This window comes from Epinephelus fuscoguttatus, linkage group LG10, assembly GCF_011397635.1.
Source record: "Epinephelus fuscoguttatus linkage group LG10, E.fuscoguttatus.final_Chr_v1".
In the NCBI taxonomy this organism is placed as follows: Eukaryota; Metazoa; Chordata; class Actinopteri; order Perciformes; family Serranidae; genus Epinephelus; species Epinephelus fuscoguttatus.
Window position 1 is genome coordinate 44330975 of NC_064761.1, and position 20330 is coordinate 44351304.

General features: G+C 41.2%; 1 protein-coding gene across 3 annotated transcripts in view; it reads left to right on the plus strand.

Moving 5' to 3' along the window:
- patj (PATJ crumbs cell polarity complex component) overlaps positions 1–20330 on the plus strand; it is a 202933-nt gene that overhangs the window by 86272 nt on the left and 96331 nt on the right. For 2 of the 3 annotated variants that reach the window (XM_049588236.1, XM_049588237.1), the window contains exons 23-29: positions 1752–1815; positions 2566–2646; positions 2755–2826; positions 4925–5102; positions 5633–5743; positions 8031–8090; positions 8381–8480. In XM_049588236.1, coding sequence (XP_049444193.1) covers positions 1752–1815; positions 2566–2646; positions 2755–2826; positions 4925–5102; positions 5633–5743; positions 8031–8090; positions 8381–8480 — 666 coding nt within the window. The remainder of the gene's footprint in view (positions 1–1751; positions 1816–2565; positions 2647–2754; positions 2827–4924; positions 5103–5632; positions 5744–8030; positions 8091–8380; positions 8481–20330) is intronic. The other variant, XM_049588238.1, reaches the window with a different exon arrangement.

Here is a 20330-nt window from a genome sequence, read left to right on the forward strand (position 1 = left end):
AGGCGCCCAGGAGGATCCTGATCTGATGCCTGAACCGGATGTCTGAGCCCCTCATCCTTTCTCTAAGGATGAGCCCAGACACGCCACAGAGGAGCAGTCTCATTCTTTCAGTCACTATCCACAACTGATGAGCATCGCTGAGGGTCGAGATGTAGACGGACCAGGAAATCAGAAGCTTTGCCTTCTGGAGGGTGTGCTCCATTTATCGTGGTATCACACTGCTCAGCCTCTCTGGGGAAGTTAACTTAGATTGTTGAACCTCGGAGTCAGGAGGAGCAATGCTGATCCCGACCAGACCAGCTCTTTACCCGTGCAGAGCTGCTGGAGGGGTCATGGGAGTTTGCCCATCCAGTCTACATGTGCTTTATGGACTTGGAGAAGGCTCACATCCACGTCCCACAGGGATTCTTGTGGGGGGTAATGTAGGGATACGGGTTTCCGGGGTCGCTGCTACAAGCCACCTGCTCCTACCTAAAGTGAGAGCCGTGTCCACATACTTTGGACGAAGTCAAACACGTTCTCAGTGGGTGTTGGCCTCCTCAAGGGTTGTCCCTTGTCTCTGATTCTGTTTGTGACATTCATGGACAAGATCTGGAGGTGCAGCAGAGGAGGGGAGGGGGTCTGGTTTGGGGACCTCAGAATTGCGCCTCTGCTTTTTGCAGATGATGTGGTTCTGTTGGCTTCATCACAGTGTGACCCCCAGCATGACCTGGGGCGGTTTGCTGCCGAGTGTGAAGCGGTCAACACCTCCAAATACTGCCCCAAGACCAACCTGCCCACGTAATCAATCTATTTATTTATTGTTATTTATCTGACAGTATTCAGTACCTAAAATGTTGAGGCAGAGGGTACTTGAGAGGCTGTCAGCAGATAGTTTGTTGGGCACAGATAAACAGAGATCTGTGTGGGTACATGAGACCCTAAAAAAGAGGCTGGATCATGGGGAGTACCACCAGTTGGTCCAGGAGCTTCTCCTCCATCATGGACGTTTACAGTACTGCACTTATCTGCTGTTTTCTATTCAGATGGTGCTAACTGCGCTTTGTAAAGTCGTATAGCTCTGGGTATCCAGCAACCACTACCACCAGTTTCTCCTCCATTGGTTACCAACTGTAAACATGTTGTCGTGACCACCACAGAAGCCCCGCCTCCCTGATCATCCCATTGGACAATGGGAAAAAAGTGGAGATGACGTGGGGCGCTTTTCTGCTCTGAGTTTAAGTTTTTTGTTTTTTAAAAACGTTTAAAAAAAGTCGCCTCCAGCTGCTGAAACTCTTCCTGTGTGATTGAAGTCTGGAACGTGAACAACCAGAGTTTCCTGTCAGAGGGGAAACACTATCTGTGTGACTGAGTGAATACGTGATGATGAACGTGAAGCATGACGAGCTGAAAACATGAGGTGTGTGTGGAGCGATGAGGAGACCGGAACCTTCCTCACTTTAATCCATGAAACATTTCCATCATGTTTCTTCCACATGGTTTCCATCGCTCGAGCTTTGACTGGAGCTCTTTGAATCACCTCTTCTTCTTCTTCTGTGGTGCTTTAATGGCTCCGCCCAGCTGTTTACATATGAAACTCATGTTCACACAAAAACAAAACTTCAGTTTAGTCTGATTTTAAAGTCTTTTTGTAAATTTGGTTTGAATTTACATCAAGTTTGGTTTGAAACTTCGCTTTGGGAACAATGTGCGTCTGACTTTACTAACTTCTGTGTTTGTTTGTTTGTTTGTTTGTTTGTTTTTGCGTGCAGGTATTCCAGACTCCAGAGACAGTGAAGCTGACTCCGAGCTCACTCTGACAGACACCGACACAGAGTCAGTACCTCCTCCTCTTTCTCATTTTTGTCTGCCCTATCTCCTCCATCACCTCCTCGTCTTTCACCTCCTTATTTGTCATCTCCTTTAACTTTCATCCATCACCTCCTCTCTTTTCTCCTCTTCTCCCTTTGTCCCCTCCTCTCTGTCACCTACCCTAACTCCTCCATCTCCTCCTCCTCTTTCTCCCCTTTATTTCTGTGATCTCCCATAACTTGCACTGATCACCTCCTTTTCCTCCTCCTCTTTCTTTCTTCTTTTCCTCTTTCCTCTCTGTCACCTTCTCTTACTCCTCCATCACCTCCTCCTCTCCATCGCCACTGTCATTGTTTCACAGTCCTGTGTCGCCATCTGCTGTTTACATTTGTCACTGTATACTGGTGTTAACTGGTGTGTACTGGTGTGTACTGGTGTGCACTGCTACACACAACATGCTGTAAGTGTGTCAGACAAGCATCAGTCGGTTTTGTCTTTAGTTTTAATTTTTTTTTTTAATTTTTTTTTTTCTCACATTTTTAACAAAGTCTTGATACTGAAAGAAACGACATTTGTATTTATTTTCTTGATAGTTGTGTTTTTTCATTTTTTTTTACTGTAGTTTTATGACTGCACAGTTTATCTGAAGGAGTTTGAACAGTAATCTGATGAAATAATAAAATAATTAAATAAAATAATCGGTTGTATTTCGGTGACTCTGAGGAGTGAAACTTGATGATGACTTGATGTTTTTATCGTTCTCTTTCTGTGGAGGTCTGTCAGGATGATTGACACAGCGAGACGTAAGAGGCGGAGCCAGGGAGGAGCATGTCTACCAATCAGAGGAGGCCACAGGTCGGAGACGAGCTTCACCTGCAGCCTGTTAAAACGAGGGCTGCAGAAACCTCGAGCTCACTCTGTGTGTGTGTGTGTGTGTGTGTGTGTGTGTGTGTTTGTTTACAGTGATCTTCCTGAAAGAGAGGACGGGGAGGGAGAGGAAACTCCTGCCTTCAGTCACTGGGGACCCCCCCGCAGGTAACACACACACACACACACACACACACCCAACAAATTTTCTAACACCTTCAAAGACGCCACCAAACAGGATGTACAGCTAACTTTGGGGCATTTTAGTTGTTTAGAAGCCTGAATGTTGTCTGATCGTTCAGGAGAACCACTCACCTAGTTTGCAGCCAAATGGATGGATGGATGGATGGAAAGAGAGGTGTTTACTTGAATGTTTTTGATGTTTACAGCACAGCCAAACAGCTTGGTGACCTTTTGAGGGAGAAATCCAACAGGTGTTTGAGGACATTGGGCCTTGAAGGGACCTTCCAGTCTGTCATTACCACAATGCTTTTTTACTCAGAAGTCACCTGCAGAACCCTTTTTGAGCCGAGCTCATGTCACTAATGTCAAGTTCGGCATTTCGGCCGTCACCATCTTGGTTTTTTTTGGAGCCAGAAGTGACTGTATTTGGGTGAGAGGGTGGAGCTGTGAAGAAGCCGAGGACACTGTCAGCAGACAGCCTGTCACTCCAAGAGGCCCCGCCCTTAATTATGTGTAACTGTAAGGCTTAATAAAATGTAAACATCTGAGTTATATAAAGATTCAGCCCCGTACAGTTGTCATGAATGTTGAAATCAGCTGTAGAGACCAAAACAGGCTGTAAACATGTTTATTTCTACATGCTAACATGGAGGTCTGTGGGGACTGACTTGCTCTTGGATCCAGCCTCAAGTGGTCATTGGAGGAACGGCAGGTTTTGGCTTCATTTTTTGGCCTCGGTTGCGGCGTGGATGAAACAAGGAGGTGATCACAGGAGCTCCAGACGATACCTGTGATTCCACCAGACTGTCTCAGTGTGTTTCAGAGGTGGCTCTCCACCGTGTCTGTTAAAAATACGGGTCTAGTCTAGTCTACAGCAGCAAACAAACAAACAAATCTGCTTTATAGACAAATGGCAAGGTTACCAGACGACTGAGTTACAGGCAACGTACAGAGACTGGCTGAGCTGATTTAGGACACCCCTGTAATATGGAGGATGACAGTGTAGGTCCAGTGTACTTTGAATAAGGGCCTCAGACTTTATAAAAAGCCTCCACTGAGGAGCGAGGTGTGTAAGAGATGTACTCATTGGGAACACACTGCATTATAAGATTGTGCCAAGACTTCTTCTGTTGGACCATCTTTGGTCCGGAAGAGTAGAATATCTTTCCTGGCAGCAAAAGTCAAAAGATTAAAGAGTGTCTTATGTTTGATATGTGTAATATGACCATCTGGGACGCCCAGTAAGAGGCACATGAGGTCCGAGTCTATTTGACTCATCCACAATATCAGACCAACAGCTTTGTAGCGTCACACGAAGCTAAGAACAGTGAACGCAGCTTCCAGATTCAGAGTTACACTGACAGCAGAGAGGAGAAATATTAGCATCCATTTTGTTTTTTAAAGGAGCAGATACGTGTCTCGTCTATTTTTGACGGAGTCGTGATGCAGTTCAACAGAGCAGATTGAGCTGGGCAGGAAGTGGAGCGGCAGCATCAGGTCAATCAGAATAAACATCCTGTAAACATACATGTAAATATAAACATGACATAGGTGGCGACTGTATTCCCAGCCCATACAGGACATGTTGTTCATACGGGATGATAGCTTGGCTATCATTCTCCTTTCTCCCACCACCTCCAGCAGGGTGGAGGGAGCGTCCCAGAGCAGAGCTGGCCTTCTTTATCGGTCTGTTGAGTCTCTTCCTGTCGGCTGTCGAGACGCTGCTCCCCCACCGAACCACTCCATAAAACATGGCTGCCACCACAATGTTAAAGAAGGTCCTCAGGAGTGTCCCCTGTGCTCCAAAACACCTGAGTCTCAGGCAGGTAAAACGCTCCCTGTGAGGTGTGACGCCGTGTGGAGGACAAAACAAAGACGCGTCATAGCCGGGCCGCACCACAGCTGTGCTCGATGGAATCCAGATGTAAAACTGAGCATTGAAAATATTCGTCCTCGTGTGTCCGACATATGAAGGGTTATTAATGTTAGTCTGTCCCCGTTTGGTGTCTCTTTGAACCTCTGTGACCATCCGGGGGTGTAGAGTATATAAAGGGGGCTAAACAAGAGTCTCTCTGCCCTGCAGGGTGGAGGTGTGGCCTGAGGAGGGCCAGTCATTGGGTCTGAGCATCGTGGGAGGTCATCACGTCATCAAGCGTCTGAGGAACGGAGAGGAACTGAAGGGAATCTTCATCAAACAGGTTCTACAGAACAGTCCTGCCGCCAAAACACAGTGTCTGAAGACTGGAGACAAGATCCTGGAGGTAGGAGGGCTCTGTCTAATACCTGGTGTACAGCCACACTACATGCATGTGCTCCTCAGTCTGTAGGATCAAACTCTGACACACAGTGTGCTTCTGTGTTAACCTGAAGTCACCTGCTTGTTTTAACTGAAGACCATCGAAGGGAACTCATCAGATGAAGAGAAGAAATGAACTTCTCTCAGTTACTGTTTTTATTTATAGTTATAGTGGGGCGTAGGAATGATGAGGCCGCCCATACAATATAATCACGATACTTAGGTCACTATGCTTTTAGTTGAAATGTTTTGCACAATGCTATATATAATATAATGTGATGGATTTCCTTTTTTCAACTGAAAATTGAGGGAACACTTTATCTGATTGCATCAAAACATCTGTTTGTATCTAATAAGTAAAAGTTTTCAGTCTGTTCATCTCACTTCAGTCATTGTTACAGCAGCAACATGTATTAAACTGACGGCTTCATTTCTCTACATTGTCTAATGTGTGTGTGTGTGTGTGTGTGTGTGTGGGTGGGTGTGTGTGAGAAGGTGTCAGGTGTTGACCTACGAGCAGCCAGTCACGAAGAGGCCGTCAATGCCATCAAATCAGCTCCGAGCCCCGTCGTCTTCATCGTCCAGAGCCTGTCAGCTACTCCACGGGTACTAACACACACACACACACACACACACACAGAGTAAAGCCTCATTCAGACAGGATGAGCATTACAGGAGGAGGTGGAGGATAAAATCTTCGCTGAGCTCTTCTTTAATGTAACTTTGACAGGAGACAAAGAGAAGCCTCCACAGGGGGCGCCGGTGAGTTAACCAGGAGGCCCAGCCAGACCTTTCTCAAGAAAAGAAAGGTCTGGCTGGGCCGACTCTCACTTTAAGATTGGAGGAAAAAACACCCCGGCTGCTTGTATTTCTTTCAACCAATCACAATCGTTCTGGGCGGTGCCACAGCAACGGTGTGCTTGCAAAAATATTGCCGGGGGGAAACAGGTTTTGGTGTAACACGCCCACAAAAATATCACCTACAGGACGCGAACCGTAGCAGAAAAATGGCTACATCACCGCAAGATCAAACACCGCAAACGTTAGTAAAGGACGTGTTGAAAACTGCTACACAACCGGAGGTGGTAGGGCGGGACTTCAGCGGGTGGCTCGTTCCGCCCAATGAGAGGCTGATCTATGCAGCGAACTTCCGCCCACTCAGACTACACTCAGTGTGACTTCTCATTGCCTCTCATGTTCATGCTGAATAAACATCTTCAAATCCACCTAGAAATCAGAGGAGAAAGAAGCTGCAGATCTGATACACCTTATCGACAGTTATGTGCTGGTTTGGTTTGGTTTGGTTTGGTTCAGCCTGTCAGCACAGCAAGGCAGGGATTAACATTTCCATTACAACAGGGCTACCTGCTGAAGGTGATCTACAGCTACAGTCCCCTGTTACTGTTGCTGCATGTGTTTTTCCACAGCAGGGCAGGTAAAAGAAGTTTACCTGTCAGAGGTGAGCTGTTTGCAGAGGTGCAGTAAGAGCCTGTTGTCTGCAGCCCTTCATCATCTTCATCATCATCATCATCTCACTGTGGCTGTTTCTGATTTTACTCTTCCTCCATGCTTCAGTATTAGACTTGTTTTTATTAAAGAAAAGACGCTAACAAAGTTCAGTGATTCCTGAAGATTCTTCACAGTAGAAGTTCCCTGTAATTTTGTGATGTAAAATCTTTAATTGTGAAGCAGCAAAATAAGGAAATGTTGAGTTTTTGAGAAGCAACTTCTTGAAACAGTAAAACGAAGAAGATATCTGAAGTTAAAACAGGACGCAGGAGAGAAACTGAACTCCAAACCACAGAGACACCCTACAGAGGAAACTCATTTTGGCCGCTTGTATCTGTGATCTCATTGTTTCAGTCACTACCCAGAGCTCCCCCTCGCCTGGGGCAGTGACTTTCTCCCAGCCCAGAAGAGGCACTGCACAGGTTTCCAGCAGAGAACCATGACCTCAGATTTGGAGGTGCTGACTCTAATCCTTACTGCTTCACACTCAGCTGCAAACCGTCCCAGGTCATGCTGGAGGTCACGGTGTGATGAAGCCAACAGAACCACAGGGGGCGGGGATTCTAGTTCGATTTTGGTATGAAACGTGTGGACAGATGTGGTCAGGGATTGTTGCTGAAGGCTGCATGTTAAGGCCACTTGTAACAGAGGTCTAAATGGCAAATGAAGCAGAGTAAAAAGTCGATTACTGGCTCAAAAAATACTTGAGTAACGAGTAGATGTACAGTTTAAAAAAGCAATATAAAAAGTACTAGTTCCATTAAAAAAAAGTACTTTTCTACTCATTTACATTACTTGAGTGACATCACTACACCTGATTGTGGCTGTAATTATCACTGTAAATGTCACTGACCAATGCAGGCGATGTCAGAATCACAGCATCTCTCCTACAGACAGAATCCAGTCTGAATGGGGCTTATTACACACACACACACACACACACACAGCATATGTGGAGGACGGACGCTGCTAAAATAAATTTTAAAAAAAGAGTCTTGATTCATAAATTAAAGTACCATTAAACTGACCAAAAATAATAAGTTAATTATAAATAATTTTGAATTAATTAGAAATAAATTCAGAAATAAATTTATATAAAAAAAAGAAATCTAATAAGAAAGTAAATCCAAAGATAAATAAATAAAGAAGCAAATTAAAATAAATACAGCAATTTATGTCCCATTTTATCAGTTAATTAATGCTTTCATTTATTTTTTTAATTATTCTTGTTCAGTTCAATGGCTTATTAATTTATTTATTTATTAAGTCATTTATTCATGTATTTATTTTTGGTTTTGGCAGTTTCTGTCCTCCATACACACACACAGATTAGAAACACAATGTTGTACACACTGAAGACTTTCAATCTGTGTGTGTTTTTCAGCCTGTGTCTCTAACAGCTCCCAGCTACAATAAACACAACGCAGCGAGGACTGAGTCTCCGGTAAGAACAGGAACTGCGTCTGACGTTGGCATTTAATTAACGTAATTTAATTGTAAAAGTTGGACGTTTTCACTCCAAAATCAAAACCACAGCGACTCTGTGAGCTCTGCACATCTCCTGTCTGTATCCTCACATTCACCAGTCTGACATGAAGCTGTGAGTCCTGTAGAGTCCAGCAGGGGGCAGCACAGCCTCAGCACACGCTCTCAGCTCTCACTGTGCTGTATGTGCACCGTCACGCTGCTGAGACACATCAGAGTCACCAAGTTTATTTGTTTCCACCTCTGCAGAAACCAGCTGCAGCCCCGCCCCCTATGAGGCAGCCCCCGCCCTACAGACCTCCCAACCAATCAGAGCAGGAGCTGAACTCGGACCTGGAGCAGGCCAAAGGTCAGTAACACACACACACACATATATGAATATGTAGAAATGTCTGCTCTCAGCTTGACAATCTGGATTCAAAACTAAAAGCATCTTAAATGTCCTGCACTTCAACATGGGGGGGGGGCTGACAGGATGTGATCTCATCAGGGGCGTAAATATAGACAGTGCAGGCAGGACGGTTTCACTGGGGCCCGTGGGATCTTTGCATTTAACCTGCTCTGGAGCGGTGTAGCTGTTCAGCATCAGTTACCATGGTGATTTATGTGGTTAAAAAGTGAACCGGCTTTGTTGTATTGAGTTGAGAGTTAACCCTGAAGTTAATGAAATACCTCAGCTACAGATTTCCATGACATGTTTGAATAAATAGTCCCATGAGAGCAAAGGTTTTTTTCCTCAAATGATTTTGTTTAAATTGAGAAAAAAGCTGAGAAACAGTCAGACTGAAATAAAGCCAGTGTCACCTCTTTGTTTTACAGTTGTCATCCGACTTCTAAAGACACAAACAGTGACTGATCAGCTCACTCAGTGTAACAATAGTAATTATAACAATAATAATGATGCATTTTATCTATAGGCACCTTTCAAAGCGCTCGAGGTCACCTTACAAGGCACAGTTTGAAATTTCCCTCTGACCCTTAAAGTCGTCTCCAGTGTTTGTGTGGTCACTGCTCTCTGTACGCTCACTTCACTTCCTACACTGCGTTTTATCTGACACGTAAAGTACGAAGGTTTGACTGAGGAATGAATCAGTGAGAACACGTACGTGTGTGGTGTGTTTGCTTATATTGTGGCTGTAACGACCACCGTGGCCTGTCGGTGGCGCTCACAGCTCTGTAGACTCATGTCAGCTCTGATGTCATGATGTGGTGTTGATAAATGACGGCTGTAACTGCAGCTTCTTCTCCTCTGCTGGATGAACTCAGCAATAAATGAGTGGCGGGTTAATGGTGATGGAGGTTCTGGCAGCGTTTCGGCTAAAATCAACTCATTAGTAATAACTTACTGCAGCCTCACACACACACACACACACACACACACACACACACACACACACACACACAGAGCCCATAACCAATTACAGTGTGATTTATCTGTACCTGTCAGAGAGCAGCGCAGCCTGGTCCATCTTCTTCTACTCTTCATAAAATGTTTGTCCTCTTCATCCATCTCATCTGCTGCTTTTGTTTCACCTCAGATCCTACAAAGTTACCATTTTACAACGTACTGTGAATGTTCCAGTGATGCTAGTACATTTAAATAAACATTTAGATAAATGAGTATTAAGAGTCTGCCTCACAATATTCTGAGAGCTCCAGTGTGCAGGAGTTAGTTTATCTGCAGAAATTGTCTACATAGATCACCATGTTGCGCCTCCGTGTTTCTACAGTAGCCTAGAATGGACAAACCAAACACTGGCTCTACATAGAGACATTCATGTTTTCACGTTGGCCACTGTAGTTAGCAGCTCCTCTGTGATGAGAGCGTCAGAAAAACACTGATATTTTTGAAATGTCTTTAAAATATAAACACTGAAGGAATTCTAACCAGGAGAAGCTTCAATCAGCAGTCCTCACTGAGAGACACCACTAACTCTCTCTAAATCTGCTACACTGGACCTTTAAAGCAGGATTTATACTTTGGTTGAATCAACGCCATACCCTACACCATAGGCTGACATGCTCCTCCCCAGAAATGTAACTCCACAGTGTCACGGTGACGCAGACCTCCTGTCTGTCTCTGTAAGCTGAAACCATTTCCCTCAGTGGAAACAAAGCTTTGATTTACTTTAGGGTCATTCCTGGCTATTGGTGACTTTTCAGTGTGCTAACTTTTGTGGAAACAAGAATACATTTTTGTGTTTTTATCATTATATCAGGTAAATGACATGTTTAACCTTCAGGAGCTTTTATTGATAGAGCTTAAGCATTTAAATAATAATAATTATGGGTGGATTGTTCAGACATGGACTGTGAGAGAGTTCCACCCTGTTAGGGACATATTCATAGGTACTACACAGTGTTAATTATGTAAATATTTAACAATGCTTAGTTTTTATAACACCTTATGTGTCCCTTATTACATCATATAAGTTTGTTTTCTTATGTAATAATAATGAAACAAGAATTGTTAAGTAGAACGTGTGTTCGTTGTTTAGGACCATCACAATTTTGTACCCGACTTACCCAAAAGGGTAAATAATAGCAAATTTGCTCAAAAAACATGTGTATGCTGTTAATCCCTTTCAGCTCTGCAAATTAACATAAAAATATGCAAAATATTTAAGAAAGTTGTTATGTTATTTAAAAAAGAAGTGACTAACAGGGTGGAATTATCAACAATGACTCAGTGAGTTTCAACAATGATTTTATTAAACACACATTAACATAAAACACATTCATTCATTTATTATTAATTAATTCATTAGAGACTTATAATAATAATAATACATTTTATATATATAGCACTTTTCAAACGAAGTACAAAGTGCTTGACAATAAAAGCAGAGTCAAAATTCAAACAAAACAAGGCATATCTGGCTGTAATCCTGCTGCAAGGCTGAATTTGAGTAGAACAAATTCCTGAGATACTCTGCTGTTCTTTCTGGATCAGCGTCTCGCCTTTCTCTGTAGCGACGCTGCATCTCTGCTGCACTTAGTGCTGGAGCCATTTCCTAACAAATACATACTTTAACTTTATATTACCATGTAAATTGTATAGACCACACAATATTGATCAATTACTGTTTAAATGCATACTGATTACACACAAGAGGGTGTGATCAATTGATAATTGATCATGGCTGTGTTGCGGCATGACAAGTAAAGCCAAATAAATGTTGAATAACTTATTATGGTTATAAAGTGTAAACCTTTAATACATACTGGTAAATTACATGAATAGTTTAAATGACATTTGAATATGTATATATCAGCATTAATATGCATTTCTTTACATTTTGTAATAGATTTTCCACCCTGTTAGGTGCATGTTCCACCATGTTAGGTTTGTATGCCTAACAGGGTGGAATTTTGTCAACCAAATTAACTATAGCTCTGTGAGGCAGCATCTATAACTAGCTAACTCTGCACACAAACAGTACTTTAGTATATATATCAAACAGGTTTTTGATTATTTCAAAATGTTGCTTACTTTCTTCACAATTTAGCATGATAGGGTGGAAAGTTAAGAGTAGGACATACAGGTTAACATCATAAAACTTGTATAAAAAAAAAAAAAAAAAAGACAGACAGAAAGTTGGGACTCACCTCTCTTTGTTCTTTTGAATTCCCGCCAAAAGAGTGATCGCACTTCCTGAATGTGGCTTCATGGGAATTGTAGGTTTTTTTGTTTAGAAGGTGAAAAACCACAAACTAACAGGGTGGAACACGATTTCGAGGACACACAGTAAATTATAAAAATGATAAATAATAACAATTGTTTCCATTGATATATATTTATAAGTAGAGAGATTTTAACTTGATTTATACAATAATAAAGGCACATTTCTATTTATTTATAATTACATCGCAAATATGTCTCATTGAAACTGAAAATTTGCTTTGGGGACATTGTAAAAAGGAGTGTATGTTCCCAAAAAAAGGTAATTAAAATTAAAATAAATATATTTTGAATACATTATTTTATGTTAATTTTATAAAGAAGACCTCAATCTATAATAAAAGCTTTCTATCATACCTATTTCATTTATTTTAAATAAAATATTAACATTTATTTCCTGGGGACAGAAAAGTCACCAATATCCAGGAATGACCCTTTAATTTCACAGATAAGAAACAATAAATTGTGAAGACACTAAAGCCTCCACACACTGTGTGTGATTTATCCTGGCTGAAATATGAGCAGAGGAAATCTCTGCTAGCTGCTAGGCTAATTTATACAATGTAAGATGCCATAGGCTTGTGCTAATAACGTTAGCATGTTGTATTTGTGGGAAAATGTGTCCAGATAAAGACAAGTGTTTGTCTGTGAATGCTGCGAGTTATAGTGAAGCTGATTTGTGTTTGAAACTGTCTCTGTTAAGCCATGTTTCATGTGTGTTTAATGTGTGTTTGACGTGTGTTTAATGTGTGTTTACTGTGTGTTTAATGTGCGTTTACTATGTCTAATGTGTGTTTACTGTGTGTTTAATGTGTTTCATGTGTGTTCAATGTGTGTTTAATGTGTTTCATGTGTGTTTACTGTGTTTCATGTGTGTTCAATGTGTGTTCAATGTGTGTTTAATGTGTGTCTCATGTGTTTAATGTGTGTTTACTGTGTTTAATGTGTGTTTAATGTGTGTTTACTGTGTTTCATGTGTGTTTATTTAATGTGTTTAATGTGTGTTTACTGTGTTTCATGTGTGTTCAATGTGTGTTTAATGTGTTTCATGTGTGTTTACTGTGTTTCATGTGTGTTCAATGTGTGTTTAATGTGTTTCATGTGTGTTTACTGTGTTTCATGTGTGTTCAATGTGTGTTTAATGTGTGTTTAATGTGTGTTTACTGTGTTTCATGTGTGTTTATTTAATGTGTTTAATGTGTGTTTACTGTGTTTCATGTGTGTTTATTTAATGTGTTTAATGTGTGTTTACTGTGTTTCATGTGTGTTCAATGTGTGTTTAATGTGTTTCATGTGTGTTTACTGTGTTTCATGTGTGTTCAATGTGTGTTTAATGTGTTTCATGTGTGTTTACTGTGTTTCATGTGTGTTCAATGTGTGTTTAATGTGTGTTTAATGTGTGTTTACTGTGTTTCATGTGTGTTTATTTAATGTGTTTAATGTGTGTTTACTGTGTTTCATGTGTGTTCAATGTGTGTTTAATGTGTTTCATGTGTGTTTACTGTGTTTCATGTGTGTTCAATGTGTGTTTAATGTGTTTCATGTGTGTTTACTGTGTTTCATGTGTGTTCAATGTGTGTTTAATGTGTTTAATGTGTGTTTACTGTGTTTTATGTGTGTTTACTGTGTTTCATGTGTGTTCAATGTGTGTTTAATGTGTTTCATGTGTGTTTACTGTGTTTCATGTGTGTTCAATGTGTGTTTAATGTGTTTAATGTGTGTTTACTGTGTTTCATGTGTGTTCAATGTGTGTTTCATGTGTGTTCAATGTGTGTTTAATGTGTTTCATGTGTGTTTAATGTGTGTTTACTGTGTTTCATGTGTGTTTAATGTGTGTTTAATGTGTGTTTACTGTGTGTTTAATGTGTTTCATGTGTGTTTAATGTGTGTTTACTGTGTGTTTAATGTGTTTCATGTGTGTTCAATGTGTGTTTAATGTGTTTCATGTGTGTTTACTGTGTTTCATGTGTGTTCAATGTGTGTTTAATGTGTTTCATGTGTGTTTACTGTGTTTCATGTGTGTTCAATGTGTGTTTAATGTGTGTTTAATGTGTTTAATGTGTGTTTACTGTGTTTTATGTGTGTTTACTGTGTTTCATGTGTGTTCAATGTGTGTTTAATGTGTTTCATGTGTGTTTACTGTGTTTCATGTGGTTTGTCTGTGAATGCTGCGAGTTATAGTGAAGCTGATTTGTGTTTGACACTGTCTCTATTAAGCCATGTTTAATGTGTGTTTAATGTGTGTTCAATGTGTGTTCAATGTGTGTTTGTGTTTAATGTGTGTTTAATGTGTGTTTACTGTGTTTGTGTGTTTACTATGTTTAATGTGTGTTTAATGTGTGTTTACTATGTTTAATGTGTGTTTAATGTGTTTAATGTGTGTAATGTGTGTTTACTGTGTTTAATGTGTGTTTACTATGTTTAATGTGTGTTTAATGTGTGTTTACTATGTTTAATGTGTGTTTCATGTGTGTTTACTATGTTTAATGTGTGTTTAATGTGTGTTTAATGTGTTTAATGTGTGTAATGTGTGTTTACTGTGTTTAATGTGTGTTTACTATGTTTAATGTGTGTTTAATGTGTGTTTACTATGTTTAATGTGTGTTTCATGTGTGTTTAATGTGTGTTTAATGTGTTTAATGTGTGTTTACTGTGTTTAATGTGTGTTTACTATGTTTAATGTGTGTTTACTGTGTGTTTAATGTGTGTTCAATGTGTGTTTAATGTGTGTTCAATGTGTGTTTAATGTGTTTAATGTGTGTTTAATCCGCTGTTAGGTGTGTGTGTGTGTGTGTGTGTGTGTTGGCTCTCAGCTGACTCGTAGAACTTCCAAAAGTGACCATCTGCCATATTGGAAGAAAGTGAAAAAGGTCTGTTGGTTAGTAAACACACACAAGTTGTTTTGTGTGTGTGTGTGTGTGTGTGTGTGTGTGTGTGTGTGTGTGTGTGTGTGTGTGTGTGTTCAGTGGTCTCCTGCCAGATCGCAGTCACTGACTCTGCAGTTAGTGTCGGCTTTTCAGCCGTGGCCAGACTCCCTCTCTCAATATAATTTTCAGTCTGTTATTGGCGTGACGGTCAGGTGAGCAGAGCTGCCAGAGCGTCAGGCAGAGATCAGTGAGAGGTCTGCAGAGAGGAAACACAGACTGTGACTCAGTGTTTCTCTGGTGCTGTTGCTTTGGTCTGAATCTGTCCCATAACCACGCCCCCTTCATTAAATATGACAGGTGGGAACAAAAAGAGGGCTGGGAGATACGTGTGGAATTATAAAGTGAAAGTCTAAAATAAATAAAAGTTGTCCTTTGAAAAATGTCCTGTTTAGAATAAAAACATTTATTTATTTATATTTACATTCATTGGTTAATGTGAGGATTCATTTCATAGCCGTTAAGGAGGCACGATAATATCACATCATCAAACGTCAGGTAAGTGAATCAGCACAGGTAACAGAACAACATATCTGAAACATATACAGGTATGTATGAAGAATATAAAGGACAAAAATTAAAACAGGTAAACAGACGATAAATAAGTGTAAGCCTTTCACAGTTGGCTCGCACTTTGTTAATTACCACCAGAGCAACGAAGCATAAAGCAGAACTCTGACACCTTTGTAAGTGGTGATGAAATGACCGTTAACCAAAGAGAACATGTCGTCACTGTTTTTGATTCGGTTACTAACTTTCTTCGACAGAAGGACGTAAAGTTACAGTCGAATACAAAATGCTGTTCCCTCTGTGTGAAGATAATATTCAGATAATATTCAGTCACCATAAAGTAACCAGTTTGACCCTGAGGGGGCGGGGCTTATGACCTGTACTGCAGCCTGCCACCAGGGGGCGAACAGAACGTTTCGACTTCACTTTTATGGAGCTGTCATGTTGTTCACGTTTATATAAAGTCTATTGATGGACAAATGGATGGATGGATGGATGGATGGATGGACAGAGAGATGAGTAGATGGATGGATGGATAGACAGATAGACAGACAGATGAGTTGACGGATAGATGGATGGACGGACAGAGAGATGAGTAGATGGCTGGATGGATGGATGGACAGGCAGACAGATGAGTGGATGGACAGATGAATGGATAGACAGAGAGATGGATGGATGGATGGACAAATGAGTGGACGGATAGATGGATGATGGATAGACAGATAAACAGATGAGTTGGGTGATGGAGGGAGGACAGACAGGAAGTCAGACAGTACTGACACACTGGTGGTGTCATGTATTAGACCGTACCGAGTGTGTAGCTCAGAGGCAGTCGTGTTTTAGCAGGACGCTCTTCATCATATCTGGGTTAATGTCTGCACGGCTCAGCTGTTGGTGTTCTCTGGTTTTACACCTCAAACAACTTTAAAGTGGGTCGCTACATGTCTCAACAGGCACACACACACACACACACACACACACACACAGATACATGTTTTCTTACTCCTGTGTGTCAGTGTTTTGGCCAACAGTGTGTTTTACAGTGTCAGTGTGAATCAAAATCGCTCCACATGAGTTTATGTCAGAGTGTGTTGGTGTTTCCCAGTTTATCTTAAGGTTTTTCAGTTTACTTCAGTTTATTTAAGTGTATCTTCATTTTCCCTTGTAACTGTATGACTGGGTGCTGTCTCAGAGTATCTGTGTGTCTGTAATGTGCTTCAGTTTGTCTCACTGTACCTCATCTTATTGTAACTACAACTATCTTTATTTCAGAGTATCTCAGTTTATCTGCGTTTCTGTCAAAGTATCTGAGTATTGTACTCCAGAGAATCCTAACTTCTCTGCAGTGACTGTATGTTGGAGTATCTCAGGTATCTCAGTTTGTCTTGTTGTATGTGTTGGTGTTGCACTCAACGCCAGCAGACAATCAGTGTGTTAATGTGTGTGTTTCTGTCTTTGCAGGGCTTGTTTGAACCAGCAGTCCCGTCCGTGCGTCCGTCTGTCCTCGTTACAGCACAGAGTGGAGGAACGTCTTTATGTGGTTTTATTCCTCTCGGCTCTCTTCGGTCTTTCTCTCTCTGGTTTTGGGGTTTCCTCGCTGCCTCTGCCTCCCCCTGGTCTGGGTGCGTTTGGTTTTGGTTTGGTGCGTCTGAAGCGGGCGGACGGGGCTGTGAGGGTTGCTTTTTTTCTCCCTGGCTGCTGGTTGGAGGGTTTAGCTGTTTGTGGGAGGAGCTTATATGCTGCTGGTTTTAATGGTGTTTGGTGTTTATGGGCGGCGAGCTGAATGAGCTGTTTGGGTGCAAGATGTTCCTCTGACTGAAATTGTTTTAATGATTTCATCTGTCCTGATAAATCTGGAGATCTTAATATTTAATGATCTGATGTACTTCTGAGAATTATTCTGATGGGAAATTACTTTATATTTTGGGCTCTTGTACCTATTAGATTCTTTTTCTGTTTCCTATTTTAATTTCTTGGATACTTGGGAAGCATTTGCAGATCTTTCACTAATGCGTAAAAGATCTGCAAATTCTTCAGAACAGAATCTTTTTAAACAAACAATTTATACCTGATTTGTATCAGCTGTGGATCTCTTGTGATTTAGGACTTTTCTTTCCATGTCTGTTTTTATGCAGCAAAGAGAAAACTCGTCTAAGTCCTAAAAATAAACATTTATAAAAACACAACTGAGCAGAGGAGCTCACTGCTGTGACGTACTCTGCAGCCTTTATAATAATTAAAGTCAGAACACAGAAGCAGTTTTTAGAGATGTTGATTCACACAGGATGAATGTCACCAGGTGAAAATAGGAATACAGTCTGTAATTTGTGATGTGAGTGTTAATGTAGAGATGACGAAGGTAATGAGTCCTTGATATATTAAGAATTCAGTTTCTCAAAGTCTTTAATAGAATCAGATCAACTGTTTTGATTTTTAATTTAAAATAATTATTGTCAGATTTTTGTTATGCAAGCAGAGCCCAGTTAAAGTTCTTTTAAAAAAATTTCTTTCAAGTTTTTTAGTTTGAAAAATTTGCCTGTTAATTTTAACAGCAGATGTGAAAAAAACTGCTGATATAAATATGATGACTGATGCTTTTACTGAATAAAACTTCCTGTTTAATCCAACATAAACTGAAGTCTCTGGAAGATTCATTAAACATAAACATGATAAATAGATTCTGGGATAATGAAAGCTGCTGCAGGACGTTTTATTTTGGAGACAACTTACAGAATGTTGTGATTTAAGTGTTCTGAGAGAAAACTAGCCTGACAACAGAAACACGAGGAGCTGCAGAGGCCGTTCCTGTTGGCTGTTGTACAGATGCAGAAGTGTGTGCATGTCTCTTCAGATGGTGAAAGTCTGATTTAATCCTGCAGAGAAAGTTGCTGTTCCAGCAACAGCCTCCAATGCTGCACAGCAACCTGGAAAAGGAGGACGAGAAAAAGAGAGTCTGACAATAAACAAATTAAAACACGTGTCAGTATCAGACGTGTGTCAGAGATGGAGAGTAAATGTTGCCTATAGTTTAACTTTGATCTAACCGCTGCGAAAGGCTCATGGCTGCAGCCTCAAGTTAATGTTCATGTAGGTAACGTTACACAACATCCACAACATCAGCATCTGCCGCCACATTTAGATCATCTTGTTCTGAAGCTGCATCACGCTCACTCTCTTTTCTTGTGGCAGGGAGCAGATGGAGCAGCAGAGGGCCAAGTGTGGTGAACGTGCAACTGAACCATTTGTTAATTCATATAGTTTGTTTTGACTTTCATTTTTCAAACCTACTTTGAGATGACAGGGGGCTGCATTCATGGTGAAACCATGCACATGTGGTCCAGAGTTTAACCAACACGATCTCATCCCAGCTTGTCAAATACCGCTGTTTGGTCAGTGGACGTACACGTCTAAGAATGATAGGTACCCTCCTGTGTCTGTTTTGGATGTTCACAGATGGCATGTCAGTTTACGCTTGTTACATGCATCTTGTCTTTTTTAAAACAAATTTACAACGTCGGTAATACACTTTGTTTCCAGGTTGATTCCCTTGAGTTTAGGCAACACAAACTTCTGGTTAGGTTTAGAAAAAAATCATCATGGTTTGGTATTGAAAACACACAGTGGGCTTCTAGGTGAAAGTCTGGAGTTTGTTTGACAAGAATGACACAGAAAAGGTCACAGTGACCGTGACCTTTAACCCATGACCATCAAAAAATACTTTATTGTTCAGTCCAAGTGGACGTTTGTGCCAAGTTTGAAGAAATTCGCTTGGGGTGTTTTTGAGATACGGCGTTCACAAGTATGGGATGGACAGCCTGAAAGCATAGAGCCTCTGTCCACAGCTGTCGGCGGAGCCATAATAAAACAATGTACAGAAGCATTGGGTCACTGCATGAAGCGTGTGCATACGCCCGTGGTCGCCTGGTGGGAGGGGCTTAGGACAGTGAGGGGAGAGTTTTGCGTACTACAGCTTTAAGACTCAGCCCCCATAGTCTTTAGCCTGGACTGTGCAACAGCTGAGGCTCATTGCTCCTGGACTCTGGTACGTGTAGGGTTTAGACCAGCTTTGGTCTTTAGTTTGGACTCTGGGACATCCAGAGTTCAGTTACTGTCTGTCTTTAGCCTAAACTTGGGGACAGCAGAGGCTCAGTCCGTCTCAGTCTTCAGGCTGAATTCTGGGACAGTTAAGCCTCAGTCCCGTCTGGTCTTTAGCCCGACCTTGGGGACAGCTCAGACTCTGTGAGCAGTGAGCTGTGGCAGTAAAATTTTAGGACTGATTCTAAAACAGTTTGGCAGACAGTGTAGGAGACTGAAATATGCTAACGTGTCGTCCTTGTTAAAAGACTGAACATGACAGAGGTTTGGACAAACTGATGCTTGTCTCCAGCTTTGTGAATTAGTGTGTTTGAAGTGTAACGTGGATGATTTGAGTGAATCACAGCTGATATAACTCCTGCCAGACACATCATGTTTGGCATCGTGAGCGACGGGGCATCTGTCTGCAGGTTTGCGCCAAAAAACACATTTTTATGGCTCGTTGTTTTTTCTGCCAGCTGTCGGATTTTATGAGCTGATCTTTTAGTTAATGGCAGACAGCAAACACATATTTATGAAATGTATGAGAATAAAATCGAGCGTAACCTCTTTGCCAAACGCTCAGTTTCTAGCGAGGTTTTTTCCACTGCAGTGTCATGAGAGTTTGACACAAGTACAACAGAGTCACTTGTTTGTGTCGGCATGTGGTACATCTCTGTCTGATGAATCTGTTGGGTGCAGATCAGTGCTGTAGGTCTCTCAGGCCGCCCTGCTGCTGCCTCTTCTTCCCTTTCGGCTGTTGACTTATTTATATTCCTGGTGAAAAATGATACTGGGTGCTGCAACATCAATGAATGATTCGATTCAATTCCAGATGCTGTTTCAGGTTGTTTTTCTCAGTGCAGAAACAGCTGCAGAGCAAATATCCAACATGGCTCCAGCCTGGAGACACTGCTGCCTCTGCCTTTATCACACTGTTAAAATATCTGTTATTATATGTTAAATGTCTCAATTATAGTTTGTGTTGGAGTGAAGATGAAACCTCCTT